An 11,650-nucleotide genomic window follows, 5' to 3' on the forward strand; every position below is an offset into this window, starting at 1 on the left:
AATAGAAATATTCATAATTTCAAGCTCGGGATTTTGATAACACTTCTACACTACACAGTTAGGACTCCTTATACAGGGTGTTCCAAAAATGTTGTAACACCTTGAAAGAGGTGGTTCGGGAGGTGATTTGAAACAACTTTTTCCTTAGCGAAAATGTTGTTCAAAGCTTCGTTGGGGAGATATTAACGGAAAACCCCGACCAATCAGAGCGTGAGTATGCCGGTGGAGCGTAGGCTACTCGCTGGCCGGCTTCGCTCATACGCTACCGCGGCCGCTCCACCAGTATACTCGCGCTCTGATTGGTCAGTGTTTTCCGTTAGTATCTTCTCAACGAAGCCTCGGACAACATTTTTGCTAAAGAAAAAGTTGCTTCAAATCACCTCCCGAACCACCCCTTTCAAGCTGTTACAACATTTTTGGGACACCCTGTACAGTCTTCATGTGTAATGCATTTTAACTTGAAAAAAAAAAAAAAGATTTATTGCGAAACGCAACAACTGGGTGCTTTCCAATTGCAATATCCCTAGACCACGGACATACAAATTCCAATGTCCGTGGTTGAAAACAGAGATGGGCAAAACCCTAGGCTTCGAATAAATCTGAAGTTTGCCGATGTGTTTGTCTCGCTTCCTTCTTTGGAAAATGTTCAAAATTTTCAACTTGAAAATCAAACAGTAACTGCAGTTAGTAAATACTATATCTACCAATATTATAAGCATCGGTTATGTTTTGGCGGTAATGTGAACAGTAATGTGAATTGATGTGAATAACGGTGTGGTAGTGAAGTTCATCTGAGCTTAGATTCGCTGATACTTTGTTGTTTATTATTTCAATTAAATCTAACATGGGGATCACCGGTTTACTTCCCTTCTTAGAAAAATCATCCAAAAGAACAAATATTAATCAATTTTCTGGTGGCACTGTTGCTATTGATTCTTATTGTTGGTTACACAAAGGTGTATTTTCTTGTGCTGATAAACTGCAAATGGGACAACAAACTGATGCGTAAGAAAATTATAGTCGTTGTCATTATATTATTTACCAAATAATTTATCATATAATTATTTATCTTGTTCAGATACGTTCATTATTGTATGAAGTTCGTACATATGTTGCTTGCTTGCAAAATTAAACCGATTCTTGTATTTGATGGACGAGATTTGCCTGCTAAAGCACAAACCGAAGTTAAACGACGGGAGTATGTATAATTATATTTTATTTTTAATTATTTTATTGCATGTCCTAGTCAATATTTAATAGATTTATTTGATTTTAATCATCCAAATTCAAGCAAACGAATTTGAAAATATAATTGGTTGTAATTGGTAATCGATTTATTATTATTTTTTTTATTGTTTGAACTGAATTTGTGTATTTAGGGCTAGACAAACAAACCGTCGCAAAGGTATTGAGTTAATGAAAATGGGTCAGCATGCAGAAGGAAGAAATTTATTACGAAGATCTATAAATATAACACATGAAATGGCTTTAGAATTAATTAAACATTGCCAGAAAATGAATGTAGATTGTATTGTAGCACCATATGAGGCAGATGCACAATTGGCATATCTTAATATTAGTGGAATTGCTGATGTCGTTATTACAGAAGATAGTGATTTAACATTATTTGGTTGTAAAAAGGTTGGTTTCCTTTTATATGCAATTTAAATATAAAAATAATTATGTAAAATTATATTTAATTTGGTATAAATTCATAATTTTTGAAACAGATTTATTTGTCTTTTTTTATGTATTCTAGGTATTTTTTAAAATGGATGTAAATGGTAATGGTATTTTAGTTGAACAAGACAGATTACATCTTGCAATGGATATTCGTGCTGAACATTTTAGTATGGATAATTTTCGTTACATGTGTATTTTGTCAGGCTGTGATTACTTACCATCTCTCCCTGGTATTGGGTTGAATAAAGCAAAAAAGTTCATCATGATAAATACGGACTGTGATATACATAGGGTAAATAAATATTCATCAATGTATACTTATAAAATTTCTAAATACCTAAGGATTTTCTATACATAAATTAATTCGATGTATATTCATAGGCTTTAACACGTTTAGGGTCTTATTTAAAAATGAAATCATTAGTTGTAACTCAAGAATATAGGGATGCATTTATATTAGCAGTTATCACTTTTAAACACCAGTTAGTATTTTGTCCTTTATTAAGAAAACAAGTTCGTTTAAATTCACCTGGATCTGATGTGACAGAGGAACAGTTATATTATGCTGGTGAAGAGACAAATCCAGATATTGCATTACAACTTGCTCTTGGAAATTGTGATCCACTTTCTTTAAGACAACTTCATGACTTTGATCCTGATAAAATGGAGGTAAATACTTACAATAAATTCATTTTTAAAAAACTATTTCATTACCATTTTTCTATTACAATCTGAATATAGAAAGTTATTTAAATTCGCATTTCCTAGAGTCAGCGTAATAGTTATACTTCATGGGGGCAAAATACAAATCACCCTGAACATATTAGCATTTGGTCAAGAAGATACAAATTAAAAGAAAATCAACCACAAGTATCTAAAACCAAGAATCTCATGACATGGCCAAATACAACTAGTAAGGAGATGATTCTCCAAACAAGTCGTATAAATAAAGCTATTTTGGTGAAGCAAGATAATTTCGGTATGAAATTAATGTTTTATATAAATGTTAATAAATGACAGTCAACGAAATGTTCTTAGACATATTTAAACGACTAACTTGGTAACTATTATTACAGAGTGTAAAGAATTGAACCAAAAAGAAATTTTGAACACATATGAAGCTAAAGATTCAGTAGATGTAGATGACAATTCAAAAATAGATGTATATAGTTCAAGTGAAGGAAAAAAAGCATCTCCTGTTTTAGTTAGAAGAACAAATCCATTTTCAAAAGAGTTACTTAATAATATGACTTCTCCAAGCCTTTTGTCTAAGAATAGCAATCGAATCAAGGAGAGGAATTTAACGCGTATTAGACGTACGATTATAAATGAAGAAATTATTACAGAAAGTAAATTTTTTTCAAAATCAACTAATAATGCAGAAAATAGTAATATTGTTGCAAATGACGATATACTGTGTTCATCTAATAATACCAATGAAGTGTCACGAGAAAAAGAAACCAATAATTTCCATGAAATGGAAACAGAATCATATCCTATGGATATAGATGAAGATCCTAATGAATTACTTGAATCAAATCGGCGCAGTAACGCAGAATTGTCAAATAATTACAATAATGATATAGGATCGTATTTAAATGTAGAAATAAATGAACCAAACTCAAATGTCAGGAGTCAAGAAGCATACAATTTAAATAATTCGTTGACCTTATCACACCATAATATAAATTCTGATTTCTTAATTCAACAAGAGGATATTAATAATTTAAGTGACAGATTATTTAAATGGTCTGATACAGAATCAACTGTACAAGTGAATAACACAACTAAACATCGTAAAAGCACAACAAATTCTGGAAAAGTAAATATTACAACATTATTGAAAAATTTGTATAGTTTTAAAAAATTAATTATTATTTTTAGGTTATAAATAGTAACATAAATATGACAAACCATACACGTCGAAGTCAACGATTATGTCCCGTACGACAACAAAGTTTATTGAGTATGTATGGATTTGAAAAAAAAAAAAAGTAAGTATGCTATATTAAAATTTAGACCATGTATTCATATATCACATATTTGGAATCAAATACAACAATTTGTAATTCCTACAAAATTGATTTAAAATTGTATAAATATGTTGTTTATGTACAGATGTAATTAAAAAATACTCCATGGACAATGATTATCTCACATAGAATGCGAGTGTAATGCTGCTACTACTACTATGTGAACAGATAATTGTATAAAACAAGAATATAATTTATTTACAAAAGTTTAATGTGTACAAATACAAATCAAGATAATTTTTGATTATTTTGACTAAAATACTCCGAAATGTTTCTCTAAGTATTGTTATTGATTAGTATAATTTTTTGTACATAATATATACATGCATTCAAATGTAATAAACATTACTTATTTTTGCTATAAATTAGAAATTATTTTCAAAAAAATCTCAATTTCTTGAACCTTCTGTTTCATCCCATGGCTTTGGTATTTGAACGTTCTGCCAGTTATCAATATCGAGTTTCTACAAAATATGAACATACATAGTAGTAAATTATTATTTACCAATTCTACTATACAACATAGTAATTTTATTTTAAGAATAGTAGGCCATCTTTATTCATAGTGGAGTAGCTTGTCACAAAACGATAATGTCCAAACTATCATTTATACAAAAACATTTGTGCAAGAGAAGTCAAAATTTTCCTTACGTTTTTAAGGTTTTCGTATTCTTCTTCTAGAGTAAGAGATTGATTGACTTTTATACCCGCCTTTTCAACCTCTTTCTTCATATCGTATGACATAACTTTTTTATATTTATACCTATAGAAATGAAAGATTATCGTAAATAATACATAAAAGTCACAAATATATCGTAAAAATACACAGATATACCTTATCTCTGCAAATTCACGCAATAGAAACGATCCTCCTATGACAAGAATCATAAACGGCAAGAACTGTTGAAATCCTCTGCCTTTAAAAAATGCTGACATTATATTAAGGTTATGTTATGAATCAGATGGTGTCGGGTAGGGGTTCCAAGTAGGAGCAAGTAGGAGTAGAGATGCCATATTCGAACTCTGGCGCTGACCGTTCCAGTATAAGTAGGCAAATACGAACAAACGAGCACATGGAGCACGGCGTGTATGTGACATGAGCACACCCAACCAATGATAGGCAAAACCCTAGGCTTCGAATAAATCTGCAAACTTCAGATTTATTTGAAGTCTAGGGTTTTGCCCATCTCTGCTAGGAATCCTATAATATCATCCCTGGGTTGAAGTTCTTCACATTATATAACCACAGGCAAGAGCGCGTTAGCGGCTTTCATAGGGAACTGCCTTGACATTCTTGGAGCCAAATGGAGCCAAAACTCACAGAGCTTCAATCAGATACGAATGAATGAGAATGGTATTGTCATGTAATTTGCCCTGTACATACGTAACCCAATTGTTTAAATTATTTTATAAAAGATGTTTTGTATGCACGATTATATGAATATGGCGGTTACAGCGAAAAAGAGTTCGATCAGATAAAAGGATAGTAACCGTCGTTAACGAAACTGTAACGAGTGTGTGTGCAAGATTCAAAGATGTCAGAACGTGTTTAAATTGTCGTTATCGTGGTATTAACAATGGAAGATTTTAACGATAATGTGGATGGTAAATTGGCTTTTAGAATGAGAAAAGTCAATCCGGAACAGTTCCACACCCTCGTCAAAATGCATTTGTCTTTCGAATTGGATCTCAATACCGAAGAGTAAGTTGATTATTGTTGCTAAAAATTTTATTTGTAACATTATTTTGTAATTTGATAAAATTTTTATGAAACTAAGCTTTTAAATCATAAAATCGTTTGGTAAATTGTATAGCAACGACTGTTTCAATGAAAAAGCAAAATTGAAGAAATGGGGTCTCTTGAGCTTTACAAAGAAACCTAAATCAACAATTAATTTACAAAAAGGTATAGAAGGTGCTAGTTTGACAGAGGATGGAATTAATCAAGTGAAACAATTGATAGAATATTTGTCCAAGGAACAAAGTAAGTATAGAAATAAATAGTTCATTGGAACTTATGACATTATTAAATATATAGTACTTTTAAATAATTTCTTCTTATCTTTATTCTTTGTTTTTAATCATTTTAAAGACATTGTTCAAGAAGGTATATTTAGACGTACTGGTAAATTGACAAGACAACAAGATTTGAAAATTACAATGTACCAAGGCATTCCCTTAGACCTTAATGATGGACGATATAGTGTTCATGACTGTGCATCAGTATTAAAGGGATTTTTGGCAGAACTGCCAGAACCATTATTGTCAGATTTGCATTATCCTGCACATTGCCAAATTGCTGGTAAAATATTCACAAAATTGTGCAATTATACATTTCTCCATACTTGAGTTTCGATTATGTTTTTCTATGCACCTTTCATTAAACCTTTTGTAATTTTAGAATTGTGCAGTACTGATGTAAATGGCAACGATGCAAAATTATTAAGAGCTCTGCAATTGCTTTTATTACTTTTACCATCTATGAACAGAATTTTACTTAAATATGTGCTAACACTTCTTAACAAAACAGCTAGTTTTGAATATAAGAATAAAATGAATTGTGATACACTTGCTACGCTTTTCACTCCACATTTGATGTGTCCAAGAAAATTGTCACCAGAAGCTTTACATATCAATTCTCAAAATTTATCATGTTTAGTTGCTTTTATGATTAGGAAAGGGATTGAATTATTTGAAATTCCACCAAAATTAGCTACAGACATCAGAGCATATTGGGTAGAACAGGAAAGAAAATTGCTGAGTCCTAAGAATATTGATGTAAGTCATTTTGTTTCATAAATTAAATTTATTTAAGTTAAGTACAACTAGTATTCTAAGTAATTGCTATAATTAATTGAATTATCTACTATTTCAGTTAAATGAATCTATACCGGATGCAACAGGTACAGCACATACTGTATTTAGTTTCGTTGACCATAAATTAACAGCAAAAGCAAATTCTACACAAGATACTCAAGCAGCTTTAGCTCAACTTTATGCTCACATACAAGCTATGCCAGAATCAGCTAAAAAGCGCAGGCTTGTAAAACAATTTAACAAAGAAAATGGTCAAGGCACACCAAGACAAGTTAAAAATTGTCGAACTAAAAGTCTTGGAGATTCAATAAAGAAGCATATATTTCAAAAGAAGATCTTGGGGCATAAGAAATTTCTTGATCTTAATATAGGTTGCAATATCACTAGATCAAGTAGCGAAGAAAATATATTATCATCGGTAAGGTGTATACAGAATATTTACTGGATTAAATATAAATTAAGTATTTAACTGCATGATTATTTCAAAATTAACGTATTTTGTTTGCATGTATTATCATACAGAATCTTGAACAATCATTACTTCAAACAAAAGTACTGTTCAGTAAATCAGATGATGAACTTAGTATAGAAAATTGCGATACAAATAATGACAGTTTCCTTCATACTAAACATATTAGTAATAGTACTGGTAGCCTTAATACTCCTATACTGAGGAATTACAAAGACAAGAGAAAGGCTATGTTCATGAGATTTGTAAATATAAAAGAGGAAGAAATGAACGAAAAATATAATGAATGGAGTGTAAACAACTCTATCAAAAGATTTGAAAATGCTTCATATACAAATGATTCTACGTGTTCAAAGACAGGTGAAGGAAGCATATCCTTGCAAGAAGAACATTTTAATATTGACGACTTAAGACGTGACAATGATACTGCAGCTAATATTATCAGACTATCTAGACAGCTTAGCGAACCACCTGATATGTATTCTTCTCAAAGTACTTTAAATGAAACTAGAGAAAATGAATTAGTCAGACAAAATTCAGAACCTACATTATCAATGTCGAAAGTAACTAATGTAGACATGGCTTCCTCTTCTAAGTGTTTTGAAAGCAACAAGAAGTTATTGGAACATTCAAAAATGGATCTACACACTGATAGCGCATGTGTTCACTTATCTCCTATTGTGAAGAATAGACTTTGGAATGTATATGTCGCCCATACGTCAACGCCATCAAATTTATTGCGCAAAAGCTTAGTTACTAACGATTATATGTTAACTCCTATTACTAACAATGATAAGAGCATGAGTCCAATTACCCAAAGTGCAACTAAGATGACAAAAGCAATGCAGGTATGTATTTACTACTGTTTTTAATATTACTTTTTTTTGTACATAATTAAAAAGCAATTATTTATTTTTGTTATATCGCAAATGGTATATTATTTAATCTATCCAAAACATAATGATAACCAAAATAAATATACATTTTATCCAAGTGGACTTTTCAACTGTTAATTAAAGATTAACTTTACATTTATAGTAAATAATATTTGACAAAGTAGAATCATTTTTCACATTAATTGCAGGAAACAATGATGACACCACGATCTAGAAAACCAGTAATGATGGTTTCGGGTTCAAACCTTTGTAATCTTGCTAGTGTTAATAATAGCTGGAGTCAACATAATGTATCTAACAATATACGTACTTCAAATCTAGATATAATTGGACCCATTAACTATGCTTCAATTCTAGAAGAATCCCAAAGACCTAACAGTACAAACAGCGAAATCATTTATGGGGAGAGTATTGATTTAGAAGAGAAAGAAAACTTAGTCAGTGATGTAGGAGAAAAACGGAAGTTTCTCACATCCGTTGCAGATGACTGTTGTGCAGTTACTCAACAAAGTACTATGTCCATAACGAGCACATTTAGAGAATATTTGTTATCTAGAAGTGTTTTAACTGCTAGTCCTGTTGACCTCAGTTTTTCATCACGAACAGGAGATTTTGAACAATCAGAGTCTGACTTAAACATCTTAAACGAAGATCGCCTTTCTGATAGTTTATTATGCTGTTTAAATGGTAATAATCCAGAATCTGATACTTCTGGTATTGTTTCTGGTAGCACTAATAGCGCAAACAATTCCTTAGAAAAAAAGGATGAAACTGTAAGTTCACCAAGAAAACGAGCAACTAGTTTACAGCGTAATGATTCCAAAAGATCAGTAAAGGAAAGCAGGACATTAAAAAGTATACGAGGACAAGGCTTTAAGCATAAACAATTGAGCGAATCAACGTTAAATTCAGTGAAAGTAAAAGATACATTTCAAGAGACATCATTTTGAGATTTAAAGTGATATACTTAAAATATAAATCAATATCAACGTATTTCAACACTATAGTGTTCATGATACGTTAACGTTTCTTTAATTATGCAATTATATCTTTCTTTTATTTTAAGGATGTTATTTTAGAAAAACAAAATTGACAAGAATTAACAATATCATAAAAACCTACAAAGTCGATAGGTTTGTTCATCAATGTTAGTAGAAAGTGAAAAGTGTAGGATATAATTCTATTGTGTACATTTGTGTGTTTCTTCGAATTCTGTTTAATTTTTATACGTTCATAATAAAAAGTAGTGTATCATTATGTGATATATACAAATTTGTAATATTTACATTGTGAACAGTTTTGTATTAAAGTTTAAAGTATAACGCATTTATTTTATATACTGCCAAAAAGTTTACGAGGCATGTTTTTTGTTAAATTAGCAATCTATAAATAAATTTTTTTGCACAACAATATGTACAAATTGTCTATACATTAATTTTATTTTATTTGTTACTTATTAATAACTACTATACTTATTTATATTTTTGAAGAGTACGTCATACACATAAATAAAATTTAGTTATCCAATTTTGAATTAACATTGAGAAAAACCAAACTAAATCCAAAATTTGTTATGAATAATGAATAGGAAAACATAATTATTCTACAAAGGTATTTTATTAATATAATAAAGTAACATATCTCGAAGATAGTTATGTACGAAATTCAGAAAGAAATTTCATATGTATACTTTTACAACATAATTTACTAACTGCACCCCCGATTTCACCCGTGTGGAATATTATTTTATTTTATTTTATGTCGTTTGCATTCAACTGACTGCGACAGAAAAGACAGGTATGTAAAACTGATCATAAAAAAATATACAATTGTTAATAATTTGTAAATGTAATTAACATGTTTTACTTACAGGTTCAATATGTATGATAAAAAGACTATACATGTATTACAATAAATTTCTATTTAAATATCAATACTTTCATATAGAAGAAAAATTAGATAGTTCCGAAAAATATGATACATTTATAATGCGAATATTCGCCACACTAGATACAGGATTCATATAATAAGACTAAAAGTGTTGAAATTGTTGTTACTGATGTTACCAATAGTTCATTTTAGTGCTATATGCATTAATTCGAATTGTACTATAACGATTTTGTAAGAAAATTAAACAATATTAGAAATAATTACTATCCTTACAGTAGTACAATATACTTATACTTTACAGGTTGTCATACTACATATCGTCAAAAAGAAACTGTTAGCTTTCAAAATCATGTATGTGAAGATGTGGATGATAAAGTGGTAGTAGTTAATGATGTAGATGTAAGTCAAAACACATCATCATTACCCATATCTGGAATGTGCGATAGATGTCGTTCCTTTAAAGCTTTATTTACCAATCGCCTCCGATCCTGTTTTAATTCTTGTTCACGTCTTTGAGCATCTAAAATATCGTCTACAGACACTTCAGTTAATGGTAAACCTCTTTCTTTTTCTCTGTCCTATAATAAAATTTAATTCATCCAATATAAATGTAATATAATCTCTTCTAAAATATCATGTAATCATATAAATAATGGCATTACTATTTCTCCTAGAAGCACTACATTTTCTCCTCTCACAATAAAAATTCCTCTTGGGATGTCTCCATACTCCTTGCCAACATGAATTCTTTCAATTGTACGATGAAGTACTATATTAGCAAACTGATCAACACTTCTAAGATATCCAATTAATGTTCTACCATCTCTTAGTAAAACCATAAATTTCTCTAAATCAAAATGCCATGTGAAAGATTTATAATAAAGGAAGTAAATGTTATAACAATGCATAAAGTAAATACACTTTATTAAAAGCTAATTTGATTATGAATGCTTAAAAAAATATATAGAAACCTGCATATAAAACTTAAATAGTAAAATATTCGTATAAAGATAAAAATTGTGTTTTTAATGTCTCATGTTTTTATGCTTAACGCTTCTTATAGATATACAAGTTGATATTACTAATAGACAGATTGAAAAGACAAAACGTACCGGCATAACCTATAAAATGATACAATTCTGATATAAATACGTACTATCAAGTTCTTCAAGAAGAGACGCTGTCCCTGGCAAAATGTTCATTTTGCTATTTCTTTCACTTCTTATCGAAGTAACTTCCAGATTAAAAGAAATAAAAATCGTATACACTAATCTAACCTGTAGTAAAATTTAAAGATAAAATCATCTCACTCATTCCTCAACGATCTCTCAAACTATTTCAATTTAGTATTACCGGCTCAGGTTACAGGTTTGATATATAAAATTAAAGTTGTAAATTTATAAATTTTATCATTTCCACATTTTCTATATACGAAATTCACATGGACCGACAAATTGTTCCTGAAGTTTTTTTGGTTAGGTAAAATCTGGTATTAACTTTAAGAATTGTAAAATGAATAATGGATGTATTGCAACTTAATTCTATTTTTTGTATCGTTTATTTCTTAACAATATCGCAATATTATTAATCTTTCATGGAAGATAAAATACATACACAAATAAATCAAAAGTAAGTGAATTTCAGAAATACACAAACAATGTATGGATATTGGATAGTAATACTGAACAACACTGGACACATTCTGCACGCCAGCATTGGACTGGAAGTGTTGCATTTCGTGATCTATGCTAGGGATAAATTAATTTCCACCATCACCCCTAGATGGCAGAGCGGAGTTTAGTGAGCAACATGCACGCAATATACGCCACCTGCCGTTTCTCATTGCGATTTAATAGATTTAA

The 11,650-nt window shown here is 30.2% G+C and overlaps 4 protein-coding genes across 8 annotated transcripts; 2 read left to right on the top strand and 2 right to left on the bottom strand.

Moving 5' to 3' along the window:
• The first annotated feature begins 116 nt into the window (after window positions 1-116).
• LOC128879204 (exonuclease 1) lies at window positions 117-3,938 on the top strand. 2 transcript variants are annotated; one of them, XM_054128136.1, is made up of 9 exons: window positions 118-1,005; window positions 1,079-1,198; window positions 1,380-1,641; window positions 1,760-1,975; window positions 2,065-2,352; window positions 2,452-2,662; window positions 2,760-3,505; window positions 3,568-3,677; window positions 3,802-3,938. In XM_054128136.1, the coding sequence occupies exons 1-9, from the start codon at window positions 845-847 to the stop codon at window positions 3,809-3,811; spliced, it is 2,124 nt and encodes a 707-aa protein (XP_053984111.1). In that variant the 5' UTR covers window positions 118-844; the 3' UTR covers window positions 3,812-3,938. The 2 variants fall into 2 exon arrangements, with proteins under 2 accessions (XP_053984119.1, XP_053984111.1); XM_054128144.1 differs by lacking the exon at window positions 1,079-1,198 and having other exon boundaries at window positions 117-1,005; window positions 3,568-3,676; window positions 3,802-3,879.
• Window positions 3,889-4,797, bottom strand: LOC128879259 (cytochrome c oxidase assembly protein COX16 homolog, mitochondrial). The gene is made up of 3 exons (XM_054128243.1): window positions 4,552-4,797; window positions 4,368-4,479; window positions 3,889-4,180 (listed from the first exon to the last, which is right to left on the bottom strand). The coding sequence occupies exons 1-3, from the start codon at window positions 4,650-4,652 to the stop codon at window positions 4,106-4,108; spliced, it is 288 nt and encodes a 95-aa protein (XP_053984218.1). The 5' UTR covers window positions 4,653-4,797; the 3' UTR covers window positions 3,889-4,105.
• Window positions 4,798-4,901: 104 nt separating this feature from the next.
• LOC128879184 (uncharacterized) lies at window positions 4,902-9,310 on the top strand. 2 transcript variants are annotated; one of them, XM_054128111.1, is made up of 8 exons: window positions 4,902-5,070; window positions 5,173-5,418; window positions 5,531-5,700; window positions 5,809-6,018; window positions 6,118-6,494; window positions 6,592-6,951; window positions 7,056-7,850; window positions 8,087-9,310. In XM_054128111.1, the coding sequence occupies exons 2-8, from the start codon at window positions 5,294-5,296 to the stop codon at window positions 8,846-8,848; spliced, it is 2,799 nt and encodes a 932-aa protein (XP_053984086.1). In that variant the 5' UTR covers window positions 4,902-5,070; window positions 5,173-5,293; the 3' UTR covers window positions 8,849-9,310. The 2 variants fall into 2 exon arrangements, with proteins under 2 accessions (XP_053984086.1, XP_053984077.1); XM_054128102.1 differs by having other exon boundaries at window positions 4,903-5,418.
• Window positions 9,311-9,447: 137 nt separating this feature from the next.
• LOC128879245 (U6 snRNA-associated Sm-like protein LSm1) lies at window positions 9,448-11,504 on the bottom strand. 3 transcript variants are annotated; one of them, XM_054128230.1, is made up of 5 exons: window positions 11,142-11,504; window positions 10,945-11,065; window positions 10,451-10,635; window positions 10,213-10,366; window positions 9,448-9,677 (listed from the first exon to the last, which is right to left on the bottom strand). In XM_054128230.1, the coding sequence occupies exons 2-5, from the start codon at window positions 10,988-10,990 to the stop codon at window positions 9,670-9,672; spliced, it is 393 nt and encodes a 130-aa protein (XP_053984205.1). In that variant the 5' UTR covers window positions 10,991-11,065; window positions 11,142-11,504; the 3' UTR covers window positions 9,448-9,669. The 3 variants fall into 3 exon arrangements, with proteins under 3 accessions (XP_053984205.1, XP_053984187.1, XP_053984197.1); XM_054128212.1 differs by lacking the exon at window positions 9,448-9,677 and having other exon boundaries at window positions 9,685-10,366; window positions 11,142-11,500; XM_054128222.1 differs by lacking the exon at window positions 9,448-9,677 and having other exon boundaries at window positions 9,685-10,366; window positions 11,403-11,487.
• Between the last annotated feature and the right edge of the window lie 146 nt (window positions 11,505-11,650).

Source organism: Hylaeus volcanicus, chromosome 1 (genome assembly GCF_026283585.1).
Source record: "Hylaeus volcanicus isolate JK05 chromosome 1, UHH_iyHylVolc1.0_haploid, whole genome shotgun sequence".
Classification (NCBI taxonomy): domain Eukaryota; kingdom Metazoa; phylum Arthropoda; class Insecta; order Hymenoptera; family Colletidae; genus Hylaeus; species Hylaeus volcanicus.

Excerpts from the sequence above, each read along its gene's own strand:
- LOC128879204 (XM_054128136.1), top strand. The coding sequence starts at position 845 with ATGGGGATCACCGGTTTACTTCCCTTCTTAGAAAAATCATCCAAAAGA. Across the intron at positions 2,353-2,451 it reads TTGATCCTGATAAAATGGAG|AGTCAGCGTAATAGTTATAC; the intron begins GTAAATACTTAC and ends CGCATTTCCTAG. Across the intron at positions 2,663-2,759 it reads GGTGAAGCAAGATAATTTCG|AGTGTAAAGAATTGAACCAA; the intron begins GTATGAAATTAA and ends CTATTATTACAG.
- LOC128879184 (XM_054128111.1), top strand. The coding sequence starts at position 5,294 with ATGGAAGATTTTAACGATAATGTGGATGGTAAATTGGCTTTTAGAATG. Across the intron at positions 6,495-6,591 it reads TGAGTCCTAAGAATATTGAT|TTAAATGAATCTATACCGGA; the intron begins GTAAGTCATTTT and ends CTACTATTTCAG. Across the intron at positions 7,851-8,086 it reads AGATGACAAAAGCAATGCAG|GAAACAATGATGACACCACG; the intron begins GTATGTATTTAC and ends CATTAATTGCAG.
- LOC128879245 (XM_054128212.1), bottom strand. The coding sequence starts at position 10,990 with ATGAACATTTTGCCAGGGACAGCGTCTCTTCTTGAAGAACTTGATA. Across the intron at positions 10,636-10,944 it reads TCTTCTTGAAGAACTTGATA|AGAAATTTATGGTTTTACTA; the intron begins GTACGTATTTAT and ends ATTTTGATTTAG. Across the intron at positions 10,367-10,450 it reads TAGTGCTTCTAGGAGAAATA|GACAGAGAAAAAGAAAGAGG; the intron begins GTAATGCCATTA and ends ATTTTATTATAG.
- LOC128879259 (XM_054128243.1), bottom strand. The coding sequence starts at position 4,652 with ATGTCAGCATTTTTTAAAGGCAGAGGATTTCAACAGTTCTTGCCGTTT. Across the intron at positions 4,480-4,551 it reads CGTGAATTTGCAGAGATAAG|GTATAAATATAAAAAAGTTA; the intron begins GTATATCTGTGT and ends TCATTTCTATAG. Across the intron at positions 4,181-4,367 it reads AATACGAAAACCTTAAAAAC|AAACTCGATATTGATAACTG; the intron begins GTAAGGAAAATT and ends CATATTTTGTAG.